General features: G+C 39.8%; 1 protein-coding gene and 1 long non-coding RNA gene across 2 annotated transcripts in view; one reads left to right on the top strand and one right to left on the bottom strand.

Moving 5' to 3' along the window:
* LOC310638646 overlaps positions 1-24,344 on the top strand; it is a 302,713-nt gene that overhangs the window by 115,719 nt on the left and 162,650 nt on the right. The gene's annotated exons all lie outside the window — the stretch shown is intronic.
* FMOD (fibromodulin) lies at positions 10,867-23,746 on the bottom strand (the record flags this gene model as incomplete). The annotated part of the gene is made up of 2 exons (XM_083357937.1): positions 22,670-23,746; positions 10,867-11,018 (listed from the first exon to the last, which is right to left on the bottom strand). Exons 1-2 carry the CDS (start codon positions 23,652-23,654, stop codon positions 10,867-10,869), a joined length of 1,137 nt encoding a protein of 378 aa, XP_083214063.1. The 5' UTR covers positions 23,655-23,746.

The following is a 24,344-nucleotide window of genomic DNA, read 5'->3' as shown; positions in this document are numbered from 1 at the left end:
ACTTTTAAATGCCAGTACAGGTGAGATATTTTTCCTACAACTCCATTATTACAGTTCCAAATCTTGCTAAAGTTAAAGGGGGGAAAAAGGATACATGGCAATGCACTTCTTGTGGATAGTAACATCTAGGCAAGGTCCTAACATGGCCATGGCCAAGCATGTGATCCTTATATTCCTCACTGAGTTCATACACACTAATCCATGTTTTGTTTAGTCGTGGTTTATTGACTAAACCACTATGGGCCTATATACAAATGTAAGTCAACACTCTATTGGTTCATAGTTTACTAGAATGACTGCAACATGCAAAACCATAATCAAAGAAATCCACAAAATTATAACACTATAATAAATGAAGAATGAATTTGATGATGTAGCTGCTGACATCCAACTTGTTTGGGGCAGTTTCCTATGCCTCCTGATTTTCTTATCCTTGTATAGAATAAAGCCAATTTAAAGCTAATTTGTGAAGATAGCAGTGAATTGACCAGCTGTCTTTATTAGATCCACTAGGTAAGCTTCCTCAGATTGATATTACACCTGTGTTGGGAATAGAGCGTCTACAATTCCCAGTTAACAGAGCCAACTACCTGTAATTGTTAAAATATCACAGGAAAGTTTTTATCTTGCATTCAGAAAAAAAAACATACAGGTGCTGGATGGCCTTTTTTTCTCACACACAGGCAATTGATTATTGTCTGTAAATGATTCCAAACAAAGGAAATAATAGTTGTTGCAAATCAGAAGATTGAGATTGCACAAACTTTACAAACATTAATGTGGCAATGGGGCCCAACTACAAATTATGTAAAATATGTGTAAAATATGGTATGTGTAAAAAGCCCAGATAATATTTAACATGAGTGAAAAAATGAATGCAATTGAGACAGTTGATATTGGAAATATAGCAGTGGAGGACATGTTTAATGTCTATCCCATCCACAGTTTCTTAATTTAGAATTCATTTATCTTGGTGTTTTTATTCTGATGGCATTTGGAATGTGGAAAAACACACATGTGGAAAAAAACATTTAACATTCACTGCTGTCTCTTTGCTTCTTGAATGTCTGAGTCTCATATTCTTACTTTACTTCTAATACAGACAGGATTGAGGTGCTATTGGCCAATAGGAAAGTGGGATCTAATCTGTTCTAAGTGAGGCTGACCTTTGTTGGAAAAGCATGCCCTTTAGTCTATGAATACTCCTTGCCCATTACTCTTTGAGGATCCTCAGGTGATAATGCCAAGGAGTGTGTCTGCACAATTTCATTTACAGAACCTAGAGCCAGTCTTATTTGCCCATGCCGTGGTTACATAAACATAGACTTCTGCAGTGTATTCTGCCCAATATAAATTATTTTATGAACCAATTATCATTGCTCCAGAAAAAACTATTCCATAGAGCTTCTTATACGTGATGTCATTTGGCATGGACAATATTAATAAAGTACCAGGGGGAAAAACTTCCTGACAGTTAGAACAACTAACCAGTGGAACAACCTGCCTCCAGAAGTGGTGAATGCCCCAACACTGGAAGTTTTTAAGAAGAGACTGGACAGCCATTTGTCTGAAATGGTATAGGGTTTCCTGCCTGAGCAGGGGGTTGGACTAGATGACCTCCAAGGTCCCTTCCAACTTCTTCTTCTTCTTCTTCTTCTTCTTCTTCTTCTTCTTCTTCTTCTTCTTCTTCTTCTTCTTCTTCTTCTTCTTCTTCTTCTTCTTCTTCATCTTCTTCTTCTTCTTCTTCTTCTTCTTCTTCTTATTATTATTATTATTATTATTATTATTATTATTATTATTATTATTATTATTATTATTATTATTAAAAGAGCATTTCCTTCATAAGCAAAGCTCTCTTGCCTACTCAATTATTCCTGCTATTTTTCTGTTTGTGAAATAGACCAGGTGTATAAATGCCATGCATCTTTCTTTACCGCTAACCTATTTTGCTTTTGCTGCATCAGGCAAAATCAGCTGTGATCCTAGAATTTATTGTGTTTCTGTGACCAGATGGAAGACCCTATCAAGCCATTGCTTTTAAATGACAACATTGACATCTTGTGGCAGAAATAAAGAGGTTTTGAACTGAAGATGGAGATGTGACATACTGCTCATGATTCTTTGAATGTTAAAAAAAGATGATGGGAACTATGATCTAGCATAGGTCCAGTTTGAAAATGGCTAGAATATACCGGCTGGTGTGGTTGAAATGTGTATTTAATTTGTACAGCTCTGGATATTCTTTTTTCCCTTATTTCATATATTTTTATTAACTATTTTAAAAGAGATAAAAGCTAACAAGAACTAATGCAAAGTAAATAAAAAGGGGAAAAAGCAGAGAAAAAGTAAAAAAAGCATAAGAAAGAATGAAAAGAAATAGAAATAGCTTCCATTTTTGCAGCAATTGTAAGTATGGTGCAAAATTACTTCTTTATTGGTACAAAAATCCCTCTTTTTCTATTTTTAAATATCAAAATCATAAATCATAAGTTCATTTTTTTCTTCCATACAAATAGTCTATAAGGGATTTGGGGTTAATAAAAAGAGTAGATACTGTCTACTCTCTTTTCTTTAATCAAGGAAGTCAATTTAGCCATTTCTGCAAGCTCCATCATCTTCACCAACCAGTCCACCATTGTGTGTAGTGCCAAACCTTGTTATTTTTGTGCAGACAATAATAATGTAGTCTGGTTACAATTATCCTGTATAAAAACAAGATCTCAGATTTTTTCCCCACTTTTCTCTTTCTGTGCCTTTCAATCCACATCACAATCTACATCCCCATAGCAACAAAGCATCATATTACCTTTATCTTTTGTTTTATTAAATCTGCCAATCATTTACACTCTTTAGTAGTAAACAGAAAGCATTCCCATGAAGGTCTGGTCCATTTGTCTAGTTTAATTCAAGTTTATGCAAAAGCACTGTCACCAAAAGTAAAAATAGTACAAATAAAAATAAATCTGTTTCCTTTATATCCATCTTAAACTTTGCTAAATCATCTCTTTTTTGTCAAAAGTTCTTGGGTCTTTAAATCTTCAATGTTTATTTGTTTATATGTAGACTGATTAAACGAAAATGTGGTTAAGAAATTAAGTTGGCTTAATTTATTGTGCATATAAGCTACATTATAGTTGTTAGCTTAGATGGTGTTAAGTCGTGGGCTCTTGGGTGCAGGAATGACGACACGAGGCTGAGTACAGGATAACTCATACTTTATTCTTGCTAGAATTGTACTGAAACTTGGGCTGCAACCAGCTACAATATATAATCTAGCCCCTAGGTGGCAGCCAATGGGTTTGAACCCACTCTTGTCGCCTGGGGCTAGCCAGGACCGGAGACTGCCGCAGGACCGGAGGACCAGAGACAGCCAGTCTGGGTTGCTGGAGAGCTGTTGGCTGCTCCAGCAACACACGTGGTGTATCACCACAAGCCCAGCCCTCCCCTCTTAGATCGAACTATGACAACCGCGATTAGTCTTGACAGTTGTCAAGACTTATTAATCAACTCACATACAACTGTAGTGGTAATAATAAAAATAATAAAATCACTGTGGCTACAATGAGAATAAACAACGTCTAATAAACAGGTTTCCATTGCAGAAAAGAGCAGTTTCACAATGCACTAATTTCTGTAGTTAGTGGTAACAAGTTTTACAACAATATGCATCACTTTATTTTGCAATGTAATCTGCGAGGTACACAGGAGGCTTGTGTGGCCTAGAGGAATGTCTTGGAGTTCCCATCACTTTGTGGTCTACCAGCTTACCCAGTGGGCTGGGTAGACCCATGTCCCTTTGTGCTCCAGTGTCAAGGGGATTCGAAACGCTCTGGCTGGCCTCACCAGGTTGGCCCACCCCAGAGTCAGTCTCTTCAGCAGAGTAGGCACAGCAGTTGCTGAAATTCAGTTGGCTCGTTTCGCCAGGGGGTCCATGTTGCACTCCCGTGCTACCCGGTTCTTCCTCAGAATCCATCTCCTCTGAGAAGGAAAAACCCTGGTGGTCCAGGTGAGGGCTGGCTTGGCTGCAAGTTTGAGGAACTTGGGAGGGACTTATGATGCAGTCCTCACTTAGTGGCCATTCTGGAAACCTTTTCCTGAGTTGATCGATGTGTCTTCTGACAACTCTCCCTCCAACCCCACTTCATAAGATAAGGGTCAGGATGCCTTGGTTGTTTGACCAGGAACCCATAAATTCCCTTGACCATAGTTCCTGGCCCAAACCCAATCACCCATGTGCAGCCCTCTCGGAGGTTTCAGTCAAGAGGCTTCTGCTGCCACTCTGTCTGGATGCAACCTGTCCAGTTTAGTAATCAAACGCCTCCCCCAACATAGTTCAGCAGGACTTTTACCTGTAGCAGTGCAGGGTGTAGAATGCTGGCAGAGTAAAAAATCTGCCAATCTGTGATGCCAGTCACCTGTGACAATGCGCTTGAGTGTCTCCTTTGTTGTACTCACCATGCGTTCAGTTTGTCCATTAGAAGATGGATGTAACCAAAGCATGCTGAGCGATAGGATGGAAGACCACCAAGAGTCAGGAGGAGGGGACAAGGGGATGGCAAAAGGGCAGCAGGGCTGGTTGTGGCCAAGTGCTAAGGCAGGACTTCCCTCAGAACCTTCCTCCCTCTCATTATAATCTCCTTCCTTCCTTCCTTCCTTCCTTCCTTCCTTCCTTCCTTCCTTCCTTCCTTCCTTCCTTCCTTCCTTTTTTCTTCCCTCTTCATTCTTTCCTTTTTCTTCCTTCCCCTCTTTCCTTCTTTTTCCTTCCTTGCTCTCTTGCTCTCTTTCCTTCTTTTTCTTTGCTTTTCCTTTTTCTCCTTTCCTGTCCGTTCTTGGATGCTTAAATGCAAAAGGGGAAACATTTCTTGATGGCTCTTTGCCTTGTGATCAAATGCCACTTTTGCTAGTAATTTGTGGCCATTTGAAACATTGAGAACAAACCAGACTCAGTTTATCCTGTGCTTGCATTTAGTGGAGGCATCCACAGACAACAGTACAGCAAAACTGTCAAAATAGTGGCTGTGATAGTTGATCAGAGCTCCTCTGTTTTTTATGTGCAACAGGTTTAGGTTTTAGGAACAGAGGTAGCTTAGTTGCTTTTCTATTAATATATAATCCTTAAAAGGGCTCTCTTGTAGGGAACCTGCCATGGTCTAATTCAGACTGGAGATATAGCAAAGAAAATATTTTCCCCCACTTTGTCCTGTTTTCCCCACTGGAAAGAATACTTTCCTAAGAGTTCACAATTCCAGAATACCAGTGTTAACTTGGATTGCCAACAAAGTTCTGTCTGTGACAAAACAGAACACAAAATTGGTTTCTCCTTTGAACTGGAGCATTTCCAACCAAGTTGCCTCTCCCTCCCTCCTTCCTTCCTTCCTTCCTTCCTTCCTTCCTTCCTTCCTTCCTTCCTTCCTTCCTTCCTTCCTTCCCTGCTTTTTTTTTAAGTTGCCAGAGGCTCTGGGCAGAAGTGGCAACAGGCAGGCTTCCCATTTTGACCTCTCCCCCTGTCATTGCCTCTGTGTGGCTCTCAGCTGACGCAGGGGTCTGGGAGAGATGAGAGAGCCATGCAGAGGGAGGGGTCAAAATTGGAAGCCTCCTGCCCAGAACTTCTGACAGCTTAAAAAAAATAAACCTGCAAAGTGCTCAGAGCTCAGTCCCCAGGGACATTGGGCCCTATTATTTATTTATTTATTTATTTTAATCCCATTTATATCCCGCCCTTCTTCGAAGACTCAGGGCGGCTATGTGCTCACTGCTGCCTCCTGTGCACACACCCAGGGGGTAGGGTGGGGGCGGGGCTGAGACAGCGAAGCGGCCTGTCGCTGGTTCCAGGGCTGCTTCGTGGATCTAAGGCTGAGCGTGTTCTGGCTTTGATGGTAGCTATGAGGTTGTACTAGAGGAGATCAACCCTGACTGCTCTTTAGAAGGCCAGATCCTGAAGCTAAAACTCAAATACTTTGGCCACCTAATGAGAAGGAAGGACTCACTGGAGAAGAGCCTAATGGTGGGAAAGGTTGAGGGCAAGAGAAGAAGGAGACGACAGAGAATGAGGTGGCTGGATGGAGTCACTGAAGCAGTAGGCGTGAGCTTAAATGGACTCCAGAAGATGGTAGAGGACAGGAAGGCCTGGAGGAATGTTGTCCATGGGGTTGTGATGGGTCGGACATGACTTCACAGCTAACAACAACGATGTTGTAAATCAACACCCGGTCAGCCTGGGCTTGTCTCTTTCTTTCTGAGTGGTCAGCAGCGATGGTCACCAGGGAGCGGGGCAGGGGCAGCCCCTCGCTGGCCCTTTCCTGCCAAAACCTCCTCTTTTTATATCCTTTCCTCTCTCCCCCCTTCTTTTCCGTACACCTCCAACTATGCGTCGCTTTCAGAAGCACCAATCAGATGGAACCTTGCGCTGATCCTGGGGCTTCTGCTGAGCCCCGACAGCCCTGCAGAAGTGCTGATCAGCTTGTAGCTGCTTGTGCAGATTCTGGGGCTTCTGCCAAGCCCCGACAGCCTTGCAGCTCCAGCTGTCTCTTCCTCAGGCTTGTGAGATGCTGCCGCCACTTCAGCTCATTCCTCTCCTCCCTGCTACTACTTCTCTAGGATGGTCACGTACCACCTGTCAGGTGGTATGTCTACCACCTGTTGAAAAGCCCTGATCTAAATTATGCTGAACATGAGATTTTGATGCCCTTGTCCTTTGCTTCAGCATATCAGAAGAGCTGTGCATTTCTGAGCACAAAATACAGGCCATCTATTCCAGAATTTTACTCCTGAAATAATAAACTGAAATCAATGGAAAATCTGCAAAAAACCACACATGATAGTACAGGTAGTCCTCGACTTATGATCACAATGCCCAAAATTTATGTTGCTAAGTGAGACAGTTGTTAAGTGAGTTTTGCCCCATTTTTCATCCTTTCTTGCCACAGTTGTTAAATGAATCACTGCAATTGTTAAGGTAGCAACATGGTTGTTAAGTGAATCTGGCTTCCCCATTCACTTTGCTTGTCAGAAGGTCACAAAAGGTGATCACATGACCCTGGGACACTGCAACCATCATAAATACTAGTTGCCAAGCAACCAAATTTTGAACACATGACCGTGGAGATGCTACAACAGTCATACGTGTGAAAACTGGTCATAAGTCACTTTTTTCAGTGCCACTGTAACTTTAAACAGTCACTTAAATGAACTATTGTAAGTCAAGGACAATCTGTAATTTCACTCTCAAATTTGTAATTCTGCTAGTGGTAGAAAAACACATCACCATCAATATTTAGAATCCATAAATAAATAGCCTTGCTCTTTGTGCATAGTGTTTCATGTACACTATACAATTCTTATTACAGTGTAGATAAGTTCCTCCCAGCAAAGTATTCATCTTTGGCAATACAATTCAACACAAGTATCATCTAAAAGGCAGCTATGTTTGTTTGCCATTATGGTGAAACATTAGCATTTAAAGATGAAAAATTATTTGGTGGAAGAAAAGCTGTATGTTGTAAGAAATTCCACAGGTTAGCCACCAGAGGGCAATGTTAGATCACTGTTTCTATCACTGTTTCTGTTGCTGAACAATTTCATATGGGGGGGGGTCTACAGTACCACAGTATTTCTCATCCTTACCAACTTTAAGAACTGCAAACTTTAGCTCCCAGATTTCCCCAGCCAACATTTTAGTTGGTGAGATTTAAAAAGACTGTGGTCTATCAGATTTGGGTTGGAGAAACTCCAAAAACCACTAGATGGAAGAGATACTGAGAATTTTAGCTTGTTGCTGTCATCTAATAAGTGTCCAGAGTTTTGCAGCACCTAACTGACAGTCTTACCTGGAAATCCAATGGAGATGACATTTCAAGAAAACGACTGGCTTTTTGAACCAGAGTTTTATGAGCATAATGGTTACATTGATCCCCTTTAAGATTTGTCTATCTTGAACCATCAGCAGTCAAATATCAATGCTAAAGCATGAAAAGCAGAACCAGTGCTTTCCCCAGAACATATTACTGAGGGAAGCCTTTCCTACAATTCAGAACATTTCTCTTACTTAGGCTTGGTGATCATTAATTCCCAAGTGGCTGGAAAGAATAAAAGAGCCAAGCAAATATATCAGGTTAGAAATGAAGCATTTTGGGGATCTATGATACTTCAATGCAGAGTCCATTGCATATCAAAATAGGGGAAAAAATTAAAATGCCCCAAATCTCCCAACAATCGCAATGGTACCTGTGTTCTCATATAAGGCCTCACAAAATTCCAGCGCTATTTTTCTTTTATATCATTTGGTGCTTGCAGTATCATGCAAAACTATGTAATGGTGGCCTCTGCTTGGGAAGGTTGTTGATCTCTGAGCCAAACATCATAAGAGTTTTTGTGTTTGTGTCTGTTTGTGTCTTAGCATATTATATGAACCTAGCCATTGTTTATACTGTACGTACAATGTATGAACCTAGAAAATCATAGTTTATAAAACCTTGGTTTAATTTACTGAACTCATTCACTAAATCAACATATCTGATCCAGTGGTGGGATTCAAATACGTGAACAACTGGTTCTCTCTGTGGATGCCGCTTCCGGAAGTCCACTCTGGGCAACAAAATAATTAGCTACCGCTTCTGCCAAAGTGGTGCGAACCGGCTGAATCCCATCACTGATCTGATCCCCTAAATAGCCTTGCAGATACCTTCTTTTCAAAGTGCAGCGTTAAATGTCTCCACAGTGGATTTAATTCCTGATAATTATTCACTAACACCAGATGTTTCAGACTTCCTCTCAACAATTGATCGTTTTCAAGTCATTCCATGCAATTATAAAAAGGATTTTATTGAGTTCATGCATCTACATTTTAAAAATATTATCAGCGTGCATTTTACATATACAAAAAGGTTTTGATGGTATTTTGAGCGTCTCAGAATCTTCCAAGACCTACTTTTTCCTTGTTCTTGTTTTTCTCTCCATGAATATTATGGAAATGAAAGAACTCAGTGGATGATAGATGAAAGCACCATAGATTCTTATGGCAGTAGCTGGTACTGTACTATGACATGCATGAAATTTAACACAGGCAATTAATTCTACAGTCAAGCAAACAAATTACAGCAAATGTAATTAGACTTACAGGAACCAAGAAAGCAATGCTATTATAACAAGGATTTAGGATGCACCTTTTATTGGATTATTGTGCTGAAATGGGAACATACAGAGTAGTACAAGCATAAAACCCTCAATTCTTCATTATATACTGACTAAATATCTTGCTTGAATGATACCGAGTCTTACCAACAATTTTAATGCCTATGGTTCTCATTGCATGTTATTACTATTTAGAAACATGCCTTCAAACAGTAGCATTGTTTATATGCACTCAAGCAGCATATAAAGAATATAAAATACGTATGCTGAAAACACTGAGTAATGAATTGCATTGCACTAAAACAGAGGAAAGGGGGAAAAACGTGGTGTTTGTAGGATTGTACTGTAGGTTGTAGGAAGCCTCCAATGGGGCTCAATGCCATCAAAAGTTTACATAGTAAAATGTTCTTTTCTCCTGAAAATGAAAAGGCTACTCTTTCTCTCCACTCCTCTGGGATGTGATATGAACGAAGCTTTTCTATTCCTATAAGGCTGCCCTCAAACTGTGAGAAAATGTTAGGTTTGAAGACTCTGTTACTTCTTTTAACCTCTCAAAGTGCAATATTCTCCAAATCGGGGGCGGAAATATTACTTAAAGTCCTTCTGCTACAATAGCACTGATTGCAGAACATTAAGAGATTAAATGGGAGCAATAGAGCCAAGTAAGAATGGAAAAAAGATGGAGAGAAAGGGTCTTGCTGAAACTATTTAAGTGCAAAACTATATTTGTGTCTTTCTGGGGGCTAAATTATGACTATTATAAATGAGAAGCATCTATAGGGGTTTGGAAACATAACGGTAACATTTGCTGTATAGCATCAGGATTAGCTCAATATGCTATTTTTATGTGTTGCTAAGCTTATTGGAGTTTTGATTCCTCACTGATAATGTGTGTTGTTGTGTTGTGTATGTTAAAACTAATGGAAAAGAAAGAAGAATTAACAAAGCAATGCTACTTAGTTGGCAACTAAAACCTGCAGAGTCATACTGTCAACTGATTTGTTACTGTTTTCTCTCTTGGCTTTTTTTTTCTTTTCTGTTTTCCTAACTCATCTTTCTAATTGTTCCTTGTTGGGTGGCCAACCCTTTAATCCAGGGGTGTCAAACTGCCGGATCGCGAGCAGGTCGCATCATGTGGAGGCCACGCCCACCCCAGCTCCGGAAATACAAAAAAAGTCATGATACTTCGCAACACGTCACTTGATGCAGCGAGTTTGACACCCGTGCTTTTATCTGTTTTCATTTTGCTTGGATTTAGTCTTATCCACTTCCATTGCATACATGCTACAGTACTTTTGCATTGCAGTCCACCTACATGGAAAACTAAATCCCAAAGTTATCCCAGCTGGCATTGAATTTCTAATGCTACACACATGAAACACTTGTAAAGAAAAAGACTTCTGTACTGATCACCAAAGAGAATGAGCGCTACCCAACAGCATGTCATGAAAACTGGGTAAGTGATTGCTGAAAAAGGGATAGCAGGGTAGAGAGAAAGTGGGAAAGAGGTAAGCAAAGATTTCGATGGCCTATTTGTTGTTACCGAACTGACTATTATAAACAACACCTCTGTGATCAGGTTACCAATTCTTCCTACATTATACCACTGAGGAAGCTCAGTCAAATGAAGCAGTAATAAAAGTGAGGAAGAATCCTCATTGTGCCATAGGATTTCAGGAAGTATTTGGCCTTGTTCATATGATGGAGGTGGTCTAAGGAAAGAAACAAGTGAAGTAGTTAGATGTCTATGACATTGGCCCACCGCAGGCATAGTGGGGCATCTGAGGGCAAATGATTGCGACGGATCTCATTCCCATCCAGCCTCAAGACTTGTAGCTTGGAAAAATTCATGATGTCTACAAAGCTGCAAAAACTCTTGATGGTGAATTCTGGGAACAAAAAGAAAGAATTATGTGTCACTTACACTTTTCTTTTACGTAGCTCCAAAATTAGGTATTACATTCTTATCAATCAATTCTTAGCAAATCTCATTAGCTCAGATCCCCTATGTAACTCCAGGGATTAGCTAGTTTGAAGGGAGTTTCAGTTACTCTAAAGACATAAATCAGCATTCCTTACCTAATGCCTTCCAGAACTTTTGGGTTAAGCCTCAAAATTCCCTAAGCCAGTATGGATTTTGGACATTCTCCTTGCATATTTTAGACCCTGAGGTCCAATAGGCCTGCAAGGCAACAAGGGTACTGTGGACTGTGGTGTAAGGTAAGGTTACTAGTCTCCCTATGTATTGGCTAGAGATTGAAGAAGCAACAAATATAAAATGAGCTATGGCTGGCCTTTAACTATTGCTACAAGATTTAGGCTGCACATGTCTGGATGACCATCAGATGGCAGAAAAGAGGTCAGTGTATATCTTTGTTGCCATCTAGAGGTTAGTCAGCATTTTCAGCCCAAATACGGTAGCTCTATTTTTCATGTAATAATGTTTCTGATCCAGATTTTATTGGGCTAAGCAGTGCATCTCTAGCTGCAAAGTTGGAGGTAGCTAGGAGTTTAACATTTAAAACATTTTCATGGAATCATAGAAAAATTATTTGAATTGTATAATATACCATTATAAATCAAAAAAAATCTGAGACTAGGATAATTCTCTTTTACAATTATTTTCATCATGAAAGCCGACCTGTGCCATTTTCCTTTAATGGTATTAATCTACCTATTCAAAGCAATTCTTATTAATAGGTGACTAAAGCAGCACCTAATTCATGAAATATGTCTAAATATATAAGTTAAATTTAATTGAAGATTTTTATCATGAACATAGAATTGAAAGATTTAAAAGGGGCCTTTAGGTTATCATATACAATTTTGTATGATGTAAAAGTAAAAATCTCCTTTGAGTTAAACTGACTTCTAATGACTACCTGGATTTAGCCATGTTTTTGTGGCCACAGTATAGACAGGTTAGGAAATTCGGGAAGTTGAAGTCCACATATCTTAAAGTTACCAAGGTTAAAAAACACTGGTATTATTCCAAGATCATTTTTATCACTTGTCAAACCGTGAATTTCTAAGAAGCATTCAAAATGGCTAATGAAAATAATGAAGAAAAGAATATTAAAATTACATTTAAAATCCATTTAAAACCAAAGTTGAAAGAAACTATCACCACAATGGGTCAGAGGCAATTTAAAACTCCATTTAAATAAACCAAGGGGGGCAAAATGAAAAGAAGAAAATCAGCAAGCTTTACTTTAAGACCTGAAAATTGAGATAGGCAGCAGTCAGGCTTTGGAGCTGTTACTGAAAAGCCATTTTGTGTGTAGACATTAGTTTGGGTTCTGGGGAGAAATAAATAATTTAGTGGGAAATGTCTTGTTCTTTTAGATCAGGGGGGTCAAACTTGCAATGTCACATGATGTATCACGACCTTTCATGACTTTTTTGCCAGGGGGCGCAGTTTCGCTATGATGTATCTAGCCCACAGGCCGGCAGTTTGACATCCCTGTTTTAGATCAAGTTATGTATTGTGGGAGCAGTGTTTTACTAGAGTACTTCCATGAAAAAACCCCTCAGAGTTTTAAATAATTTAGTATTTTCTTATTTACTACCTCTTCTATTTTATTTTGGATTGGTTTTAGTTTTTAAAATATTTGGGCAAGAATCTCTTTGTGATTTTAATCTATCAATAACCTATGCCAGGGGTCTTCAAACGTGGCCCTTTTATGACTTGTGGACTTCAACTCCCAGAATTCCTCAGCCAGGCATGCTGGCTGTGAAATTCTGGGAGTTGAAGTCCACAAGTCATAAAAGGGCCAAGTTTGAAGGCCCCTGACCTATGCTATAATACTACTGTTGATGGCTACTGCATAAACAAAATTCATACATATCTGGAGATATATGAATTGTGCTGCCAAAAGATCACAGAGGTTTTGAAGAATAAAAGTAATCCAGAAGCTCTCTGTCTAAGAACTAGTCTTGTTTCCTTCTCTGCCATTCTTAAGTGATTGTTCTGACAGTGAGATTCTGAAGGCTTCCAAGTCAGATTGATAGACAGATATATGCTGGAGGAAATAAGTTGTATTGTTCCTTTTAAGCAGCCAGAGGGCATTCAAAGCCTAGTTATTTGAAACAGATTCTACCCTTAATCAATCTTGATTTCTGGTAATTGGGCAGACAAATCCTTGCAGTTTTCTTGCTAACATTTCAGAAATGATTTGCCACTGCATCCTTCCTAAGGCTGACTGGCCCAAAGTCACCCGGCTGCCTTCATGCCTAAGGTGGGACAAGAACTCACAGGATTGCAGGAACCGGGTGCAGGCAGTCCTCAATGTATGACCACAATTGAGCCCCAAATTTCTGTTGCTAAGGAAGACAGTTGTTTTGCCCCATTTTATGACCTTTCTTGCCACAGTTGTTAAGTGAATCACTGCAGTTGTCAACATGATTGTTAAGTGAACCTGTTTTCCCCATTGACTTTGCTTGTCAGAAGGTTGCAAAGGGTGACACAGAGATACTGCAACCATCATAAATATGAATCAGTCGCCAAGTGTTTGAATTTGGATGGCATGATCATGGTCATAAGTGTGAAAAATGGTCATAAGGTGCTTTTTTCATTGCCGTTGTATTTTCAGATGGTCACTAAAGGACTACCTATATATTTAGTCTAATGAAGAGAAGGACTAGTGGTGACATGATAATAATTTTTCAATATCTAAGGGGCTGCCACAAAGAAGAGGGAGTCAACCTATTCTCCAAAGCATCTGAAGAAGCAATGGATGGAATCTTATCAAAGAGAGAAGCAACCTAGAAGTAAGGCAAAATTTCTTGTCAGTGAGAACAATTCATTAGTGAAATGGCTTGCTTTCAGATGTTGTGATATAGCCTGCAGGCTGGATGCGTCACCGGGAAGCCACGTCCCCCATTGCAGGCTGTGGGGATAAAGCTCTATTTTATTACTATTTCAACTTAAATTGTATTTTAATTCCATTTTAAATTGTATTTTATCAAATTCCATTTTGGATTGCTTTTATCAAGTTTTGGTGACGGTTTGTTGCTGGAACTTTGTACTTTGATATGGCCCAAGGGCTAATCAATAAAGTTGTTGTTGTTGTATAAAGCTCTGATACGTTGTGTGACATCACGTGATGTCATGAGTTTGACACGTCTGTGATATAGGGTCTTCTCTTTGAGCAGGGGCTTGGACTAGATGACCTCCAAGGTCCCTTCCCACTCTGTTATCCTATTATTCTGTAACTTCCAGTCCCCTAGTGTTGTATACATCAGTCAGTGTGTAGGTTAATTCTGCTACACTCTTTTTACATTTAAATATGTTTTACTGATCTTTAGCCTTTCACTTTCTACAAATAGTCAAATCAGTCTTGGCCTCATCATGGTTCTAGTGAAGATAAACCAATGTCATGGTCTGGAAACTTCACTTGTTTTTTAAATATCATTCAGTAGTCAAAGCACATTGACTACAGGATGGCTGAATGGTTTCTAAAGACAATGAGCTGCATGTCAAAGCAGCAACATTCAAAACTGAGGACATATTTAAAAGATAAAATGTAAGGAAGAGCAGCGGTCATAAGGAGTGGGAATATTATAACTTCAACTTGCTATATAGTGGCATATTGAAGTAGAGCAATTTTTTTTGCTTCCATAGTAAACTGTGATGGGATGTGTAAAAACACCACTGAAACAAGTTCCCAATTCTATTTTATCAAACTGCCGTTATTTTAGAACTTGCCAGCGTATGTGCAGAACTCTGCATGTTACTATAGAACCACCATAGAAAGTAGAATAGTAACTCATACCATCTGCTAAGACTCTGCTGCCCGCAATGATATGCAGGAGTTGGGAAAAGGTCTGAAATGGGAAGCAGGCATTCCTTTTTAAGAGAGCTGAGAGCTTTTGGAGCCTGAGTTGCTACACACTGCTGTATTTTTGCAGTATTACAGGCCTTGGGCCAAATGGTTCTGGCTGATTTTTAGAAACAAATTGCCTGCAAAGCCTATTTTCCTGAATGCACAGTAGTATCCTACAGTATTCGCAGCACAAAAAGCACTTATATACTGTTTTCAAAATGCCATCTTTTGTCTCTAGCCTTCAAATTTTCAATTCAGCGTCTTAGCTGAGATTACAGTTTGAACTCTGCAGATGAGTCAAAATGGGTGAAAGAAAATTGACTATTTTTCATTTGAGAGGCCTAAAGAACAACAACAACAAAAAAAAGATTCTGTGTAAGAGATAAAAGTCCGCATTACCTTAAAAGTCTAGCAACTTTCAGGTCTATACGCAGCACTAATTTTGCTCCTGTGTTTTCTTGTTCTGGTGTTTTTCTTTTTTATTTTGGGGAAGAAAAAAAAGCATCTGTCTTACGAAAAAAATGTTAATGTTAAAAAAATGTCTAAAGGTTAATTATAGAACTCTTTGAAAAATGAGGGAGTCCATAAAAAGGAATCTGCAGAAACAATTTAATTGTCTGTCACAAACAGCCAGAGATTTGAAGAAAAGTTTGAGACGGGCAAATCTGTCTTAACTTTCTCCCTGACTTGATGATACCTTTTTAGACCCTGACAGGCGTAAACCTGATAAATGCAACAGGTACATGGATTCAGAGGATTTTAAATATTAATATACAATTGAGATCAGAGATTTTTCTTTTGGGATTGATGGAAAACAGTTGGGGGAAAAAGTCATGAACTTTGTTCATGGACAACTGCCGCAATATTATTGTAAGATGGAAACATTCAGCACTACTGCTAATGAAGGAATAGTTGGAAAGATGGTAGAATTTGCCAAGATGGCTAAATTGACTTCTTTGCTTATAGAAAAGACATAAATAGACAACAAAAAACATCAGTATTGATGACTAGACAAACTAGATTAGAGAAAGAAGAGAGATATGTTGTAACCATAGAACAGGGGTCTTCAAACTTGGCCCTTTTTTGACTTGTGGACTTCAACTTTGGTAAGGCCACACCTGGAATACTGCATCCAGTTTTGGTCACCACGATGTAAAAAAGATGTCGAGACTCTAGAAAGGGTACAGAGAAGATCAACCAAGATGATTAGGGGGCTGGAGGCTAAAACATATAGGGAACGGTTGCTGGAATTGGGTATGTGTAGTTTAATGAAGAGAAGGGTGAGGGGTGACATGATAGCAGTGTTCCAATATCTCAGGGGCTACCACAAAGAAGAGGGAGTCAAGCTATTCTCCAAAGCACCTGAAACAGGGCAAGAAGCAACAGATGGAAACTAGTCAAGGAGAGAAGCAACCTAGAACTAAGGAGAAACTTCCTGACAGTTAGAACAATTAACCAGTGGAACAACCTGCCTCCAGAGGTGGTGAATGCTCCAACACTGGAGGTTTTTAAGAAGAGACTGGACAGCCATTTGCCTGAAATGGTATAGGGTTTCCTGCCTGAGCAGGGGGTTGGACTAGATGACCTCCAAGGTCCCTTCCAACTTTATATTATTATTATTATTATTATTATTATTATTATTATTATTATTATTATTATTATTAATTATTATTATTCCAGAATTCCTCAGCCAGGCACGCTGGCTGAGGAATTCTGGGAGTTGAAGTCCACAAGTCATAAAAGGGCCAGGTTTGAAGACCCCTGCCATAGAATAAGAGGCAAGGTTTAAATTGTACTTATTACTGCTTTCAGGATGAATTGAAGCTACTTTTTTGTATACCTTTTCTTTCTTTTCAATTTTTTTTGTTTTTGCCTTTCTTGCATTTTTAGCTTTTCTCATTTTTTTCTCATTTTCTATTAGTTGTATTATTTTTTTCATTTTCTTTTTTTTAAATTCTTGAATAAAAATTACACATACATACACAGATAAATGCAACAGGTGAGAACCAAGAAAAACTAGGAGGGCACAGTTAATTTATCAGAAATTCATAATCAGGAAAGATGTGGAAATAACTTCAAAGTGATTTGGGGTAAAAGGACTTTATTTTAGAGCTGGTGCCACTCTGGAAATGGAAGCTTAGCTAGAGGTTGGCAACAGAATGCCTACTCAGCACTCAAGCACACCCAAATTAAAAAAAGGGGGGAATATAGTGAGAGATCTTGATAAATTCTAATGATACGTCTAAGGTTTTTTCAGCATCTTGTGCTACATTTTGGATCTTTGACAGGGACTGGTGCAGACAGACCTCTGATGTAATACGTCCCCCATCTTCAATTTACCTGCAAAGGATCTCACAAATTGTGGATAGAAGTTCCACTGGTTAGAAGTTATAGTCCTTAGAAGAAGAATCTGAATTATGCCATCAGTTTAAAATTCAACTAAGGATTATCTCATTGCATTTTTAAAAGGTGGTTTTCTAAAACCAGCAAAAATTGCAGTGTGATTGTGCAATGATTTGTGCTAGGATATCTGTAATTGTAAAAGATGATTGCATGTTAACAGGATATTCTTACATTGGCTTCAGGGTTTTGTACTTCCTGATGGGTAGAAATGCTTTTGAGCACAGTTTGTTACAAAATACATAGAAACTGATTTCTACAGTCCATAATTAGTTTGAAGTCTTGCTTTATCAACTAATTACACTAAGAATATGCCATAATCTCCTTTGTTTAGATAAAATGGGACTCAGCAAACTCAAGCTTCAGATTTTCTCAACTTCTCTGTGAACCTATGGCTTATTTTGACTTATCCGCCTAACAATATACCAGGAGTGGCTAATGACGTGGTGGTGATTGGGCTGTATTCCAGTGGACAGAACCAGGATTAAATCTCATGTGCTACATGTAAAACATATGATCTTGTGTACTCAGATCTTACATTCACAGATATACACATTTGTACATAGTCCCATTTTCACACTGGTATAAATCTATTAATACACTTTTTTATTTTCTCTCTCTTGATTTCTCACCTCTTTCCCCCATAAGCAATCAAACATATACACACAAACTGAACAAGGATGGTCTCGCAGCAGGAAAGACTTTAAGTTTTTTCTCTCTCTCTCTTTCTCACACAGCCCCCCCCCCAGTGATCCAATGCAAGGGACTAGAGCTACTTTGCAGGGTTTTGCGGCAGTGGTGGGATTCAAATATGTTCTCTGTGTGGATGCCGCTTCTGGAAGTCCATTCTGGGCCTGGGCAACAAAAAATTAGCTGCTGGTCTACCAAAGTGGTATGAACTGGCTGAATCCCTTCACTGGTTTGTGGTGTGTGTGTGTGTGTGTGTGTGTGTGTGTGTGTGTGTGTGTGTTTATTTTGGTTGTACTGGAATCACTGAGACAGAACTATAATTAGCAATAGGGGAACAGGAGTGGTTCCATGTGTCCAAATGATCTGGACAGTGGAAAAAAGAGGCTGAACTCCCAGGGTCAGAGTTCAAGTAAATGAAGCTATACTTGATATGCCTTTATAAGGCAAAGTAGTAAATAACCTTATGTTAGCCTCAGTTAGAGATAAAGAAATAATTAAAACAAGCCAGACTGTTGTCTCTTCTTCAAGAGGTGCAAGAGACCTATGGAGGATTTGTCACTAAGCTTGGAATGAAACTTAACCAAATATTTTCTCAAACTTGAAATTATTGTTTTTTTACCCATTGTAGGTATCTCATTTGTACAGAGCCAAACATTCTACAAGAATCCTTTTTATCAAGCCTATAAAATGTTATTCCAATCAGAATTTCAAAGCAGTTACAATATTTAAAACCAGTTAACAGAGTTCTGTACATGCATATTTCAAGCTCCATTTGAATTTAGTAAAGATTATTCTCAGACAAATAGATATAAAACCAGTGCTTAAAGCAGCAATCATTTTTAATCTGGTGTAAATCTCATTTGCATTCCTGGAGTTTCCTATTAAACCAACATATGATAACACTCAAAACTATGTCAGAAAGATCACAGGTGTGTTATTAACTTGATCTTTCTAATGTTTGCCACCATTGATCAGTGAAATAAAAAAGAATGGACTATACAATGAACATTAATCATTTTAAGATTAGGAAATAACTTTAGACTTTTAGACTCTCTTTCTTATCTGCTTGCTTCCACTTATGCTGTCATTTTTGACTTACTTAATTCACTCATTGTAAGAGAATCCAGTCCTTTTTAGCTACTAAGCAGTGTTTTGTTTTAAAAAAACTTCTTTACCTACACTAATTTCTTTTTGAAATAGGAGTATGTCACTGGTATCCATGATGACTGGATTATGTCATAAAATGCTAAGTGCTAAAAAGTTAAACTATAGTTCCCCTTAAAGCAAAACTACCATTGGATATCAACGGTTACCTTGATCTTAGAAAATATCAAGATAATTTTAAATGGCTGAAGAAAATGAGTATTGCCTTCCAACACATTAGAGTAGTAGTATCAGGAACTACAAGGTCTGTATTACTTTGAAACTCTGCCTCCCCCCTTTCCAGTTGTGTTTCTTTTCTGAAGACAGTGATATTGAATGACCTTTTCTTGTGTCAGATGTATTGGCTGATAGAAAACAGCTTCTCTTGCCCACAGCATATCTGTTGTTCTTTGTTTCCTTCATTCTTAGCCATCCTCCTTCTCATGAAGGACCTATTTAAGCATACTGATAGTCCTTGACTTACAATTGGTCAGTTAGCGACCATTAGAAGTTATGACTGACCCAAAAAAAGGAGACGTATGACTTGGATTTGAAGTCCCAATGGTCAGGCTGCCTTTGCAGTCATGTGACTGAAATTTGGGCACTCAGCACTGTGGCTGCATTTATGGCCATTTGCGGTATCTTACTATCATGTGACTGCATTTTATAATGGTGTTAGCTTGCTTAATGACTTCAGCACTTGCTTAATTCTTATGTTAAGCAAAGCAAGAGAGGCGTGGTGGTGCAGTGATTAGAATGCAGTATTGCACGCTAATTCTGCTCATTGCCAGGAGTTTGATCCTGAGCAGCTCAAGGTTGACTCAGTCTTCCATCCTTGCAAGGTCGATAAAATGAGGACCCAGATTATTGCGGGCAATATGCTGACTCTCTAAACTCCTTAGAGAGGGCTGTAGAGGGCTGTTTGGATTGGTATATAAGTCTAAGTGCTATTGCTATGTTCACTTAATGATTGCCACCAAAAAGTCATAAATTTGGCTTGGTCCCATGACGGTTGTGACATAAGACCATAATGGCCAAGCTCCATTATGGTTGTATGTCAAGGTACCATATTTTCCGGTGTATAAGACGACTTTTTAACCCATGAAAATCTTCTCAAAAGTTGGGGGTCGTCTTATATGCCGAGTCGTCTTATACGCCAGAAAATACTATTCACCTCTCTGATCTTTTTTGCTGGATGGCAGGATCGCTGGGTGAATGGAGGTAGGCGATGGCAACCCGTGGTTAAGTGGCCAACAGCGAATGGGTGATGGAGGGCAAACTCTCGTCAGATCATGGGGGAGCTGCTGCAGCCTCCACCATTGCTCTCTCTAGAACTGGCCATGCTGGCACTTCCAATACTGGCTGTCAGGTCCCCGACGAGAGGAGGGGCAGGCCGTCCCCAGAGGTGCGCCTCTCGACAGTAGGAAGGGAGCACCTTTGCTCCCACTGAGGCACCGCCTGACCCGCGCCGACCAGAAGAATCGCTTGCCCGGTCACGGAGTGCGGAACTGAGAGCAGCAGCGCACCAAGCAAGAGAGCTCAGAGGAAAGAAGGCGAGGAGCCCATTTGGCGGGGAAGGACCAAAGCTGGGCAAATCACAGAGCAGGCAGAGCAGGGAAACGTTACAGGGGAAAAGGGGGCAGGGTTTAAAAGGTGAGGCGGGCGGGATGTGGGCCTGGAGACATTCTGTTAGAAGTAACGAAGGAGCCTCCGGGCGCTTTCTGGATCGGATTGTGTGAACTGAGGGTGCCGCTGCAGTCCTTGTGTTTCCCAGGGTTGCCTGTCATGCCAGAGGTATTCCCTGTAGCCCCAGATTCTTTAGCTCCCCACTTTCCTTAATTCGGGAGAATTTTGTGCTCCGTGGAGAAACATTAATATGGAAATGCCGTTTCTTTAACCGCGCAAAACTCAGGGGAAACCTTGGTATTTGGGAACGGAAAGGCTTAAGACTTTTCATTTCTGTTTTATGCACGGGCTGGGAGGGTCACGAAGTTTACCTCTTTTATTTTAGCAACATCGTGGCACTTATAAAAAAAGGGTACTAACGCTAAACGAGTTGTTAATATGCAGATTGTGTGCCAGGAAGTGAAATATTGAGTTATTAGCCCAAACCCTATAATTTAACAGAAAAAGTAGGGGGTCGTCTTATACGCCGGGTTGTCTTATACGCCGGAAAATACGGTAGTCCTTGACTCATGACTATAATTGGGACCAGAACTTCCATTACTAAGTGACGCAGTTGTTAAGTAAACCATCATATGATTGCATCTGATTTTACAAACCTTTTTTGCCATAGTTGTTAAACGAATCACACAGTCATTAAGTGAAGCCAGATTTCCTCATTAACTTAACTTTTCAAAAGTTGGCAGGGCATGTTGCAAATGGTGATCACATGATCCCAGGGCACTGCAAGTTTCATAAATACACACCAGTAGCCAAACACTTAAATTATGATCATGGACCATGAGGAGGCTGCAATGGTCGTAAGTGCAAGAACCATTGTAGCTTTGGGGACCTTGGTGCTCTCTGAACTTTGTTGCAGGGAATGATCATTAAATGAATGGTTGTAAATTGAGAGCTATCTGTTGCAGACTTTGGAGAACATAGAATATTCCTTAAACTGAAAGACCAAGAGAGGAATTGACCCCGTTGTTTTCTGGTTTCAATTTCCTGTACTGTCATTTTGTGCTTTGACCAAAACAGGGGCTAATTAAAGAGAAAATGTTTTCCCCTCCCCAAGGAAAAAAAGAGAAAGAGCAGTTGTGTGAGTGAGAAGTGTGTCCTTATGAATCTGTTTTAAAACACCTCCCCCTCCCCGAATTGTTCCAGGCTGTTTAATGTATTTTCTAACTAAGGATGGGAGAACTGCCCACTTTTCTTCCTCTTTATCATAGGGAAAAGAAAAACTTCCAGTAGAGAAGAAAGTCAAATTGAGTATCAATTTTCAAGAGCTTCCAGCAGCTTTGCTGGATGCCCCCTTTGGGTTCACAATCAAAAGCCAACTCCTCCCCCCACCCCTGCTCTTTAGGCTGCTTTGTGAGAATGCTGTAAGTTCTCAGGAACAAAGCATCAGGTTTCAGGCACCACTTTCTGCAACAGGAACTTTGGGGGTAATCTTCCTTCTCTATTCACTGCCTTAACAAGGAACAACTGAGATATATTTCAATTGCTCATATAACAAGCCTTATCTCATATCAAAATTAGACTGCACCTCTGTCTAGTAACCTCCAATCTCTCTTTCACTTGCAAATCCCCCATGTTTTCCTAGTACTTCTTCTGTCTTTGATTTTATCAAGGAAAAGCCATTAAGGAGGCAGAGGTGGGATAAATGTACCACGGTTTGTGAACATTGCATCCAAGAAAGCAGCTGATATCCTTTTACCTACCATAGTTGTGGTCATTTCACAATAGCTTATCTACCCAGTCTATCCCGCTTCAATGTCACCCCATACTAGCTCATCGTTCAGAACACGGAAGCTCACCATTTATTTTGTTCCCTTGAAGATAAAGATTTTCAAGGCTTGTACTGACTCGTGGGATCTTCTGAAGCTGGTTGTAAGAGAGGTCAAGTTCCAGAATGCTGCTAGTATTGAAAGCATTTGGGGAGAGACCTTCATTTGTCAGGATGTTATGAGACATTCGTACATACAGCAATTTAGGGGAGATCTTGAAGTAATCATCAGGGACTGTATTTATGTGATTGTGCTCCAAATAGAGTTGCTCTAAGGAGCTTGGAAGCCCACCAGGGACTTTTGTGAGCTGATTGTAGCTCAAATCTGCCAGGATCAGAGAGTTTAACCACTTGAGATTTGATCCTATCTCTTGGATATGGTTGTGGCTGAGATACAAGGCAGTGAGGTTCTCTAAGCCTTCAAGGGCATTGGATGGGATCTTGGAGATCTGATTATAAGCCAGGTGAAGCTCTTTCAGTGACTGTGGCAAAGGGTGAGGCACTTTGGTCAGGTTGTTATGGTCAAGGTACAGCCTTTCCAGATTCTTGAGCTTGGCGAAGACCCTCTTGCCTATTTTCTCACTGGTTATTTGATTGCCGTGCAGTGCTAACCATTCGAGCTTGGTTGCATTGTCAAAGGCTCCCTCTTGGATTGCCACAATTTGGTTATTCTGGAAGTAGGCATATTTCATCCGAGAAGGCACAAATGGAAGATACTTAAGATTACGAGTATCACAATACAAGGCAGAAGAGAAATGAGGGGGGCATTCGCATTCTTGAGGGCATTCCCTAGAAACAGGTGGTTCAGGGACAGGCTCTCCGACATATGATCCAGCTGGCTCAGAAGAGTAAGAATAATAGGGTGGAATCTCATCTTCATAATATGGTGAATAGCTGTAGGAAGATTGGCTACGTAAATATTGCTGTAGCCAGAACATGTCCTCGTACTGATCTTCATATTGGCTCAAGGATATTCCACAGAAGCCAACTAGGATCAAAACAGAAGCCCAGTGCATTGTGCCACAAACTTTGGTTTAACCTATAAAGAGTACAGTAAGAAAAAGAGAGAAAAAAAACAACCATCAAAATATTAACTCAGGAAAACAAAGCAGCAATAGCAGTAGCTCTTAGACTTATATACTGCTTCATAGTGTTTTAGTAAGCGGTTTACAGTGTTAGCATATTGCCCCCAACAATCTGGGTCCTCTTTTACCAACCTCAGAAGAATGGAAGGTTGAGCCAACCTTGAACTTGTCAGGATCGAACTCCTGGCAGTAAGCAGAGTTAGCTTGCAATGCTGCATTCTAACCACTCTACCACCACAGCTACATACTAATTAGAAGCTGTTAATATATATAAAAGGGACTGAGATCATTTATGAGTTAAACATACATGCTTTTCATACATAGTAGTCTGAGTCAGGTTTATGGAACCACTAAAAGTAATTATTAGATTTTTAATGTCAGGCATAGAGACTTCAATTTGCAAGACTTATAAGATCTTCCATTCAAAACCAACTTTGAGAAGTATATAATTCCCTTCTTTGTAGATGTAGGACATGACCATGCTGAGCCTGAGGGAGAGGTCAAATGAGTCATCAGTCACCCACGAGAGATCTAAGTCCTACCCACCTTGAATTCCTTTAGCTTTTATCTCCCACTAGTTTCCCTTGGCCGTTAGTAGTTCAGAATCTTGTAGAGAGCTCA

The sequence above is a fragment of the Vipera ursinii genome (genome assembly GCF_947247035.1).
Source record: "Vipera ursinii genome assembly, chromosome: 3".
Classification (NCBI taxonomy): Eukaryota; Metazoa; Chordata; class Lepidosauria; order Squamata; family Viperidae; genus Vipera; species Vipera ursinii.
Note: the sequence above shows the minus strand (reverse complement) of the source record. Positions and strands in the feature narration are given on the sequence as shown.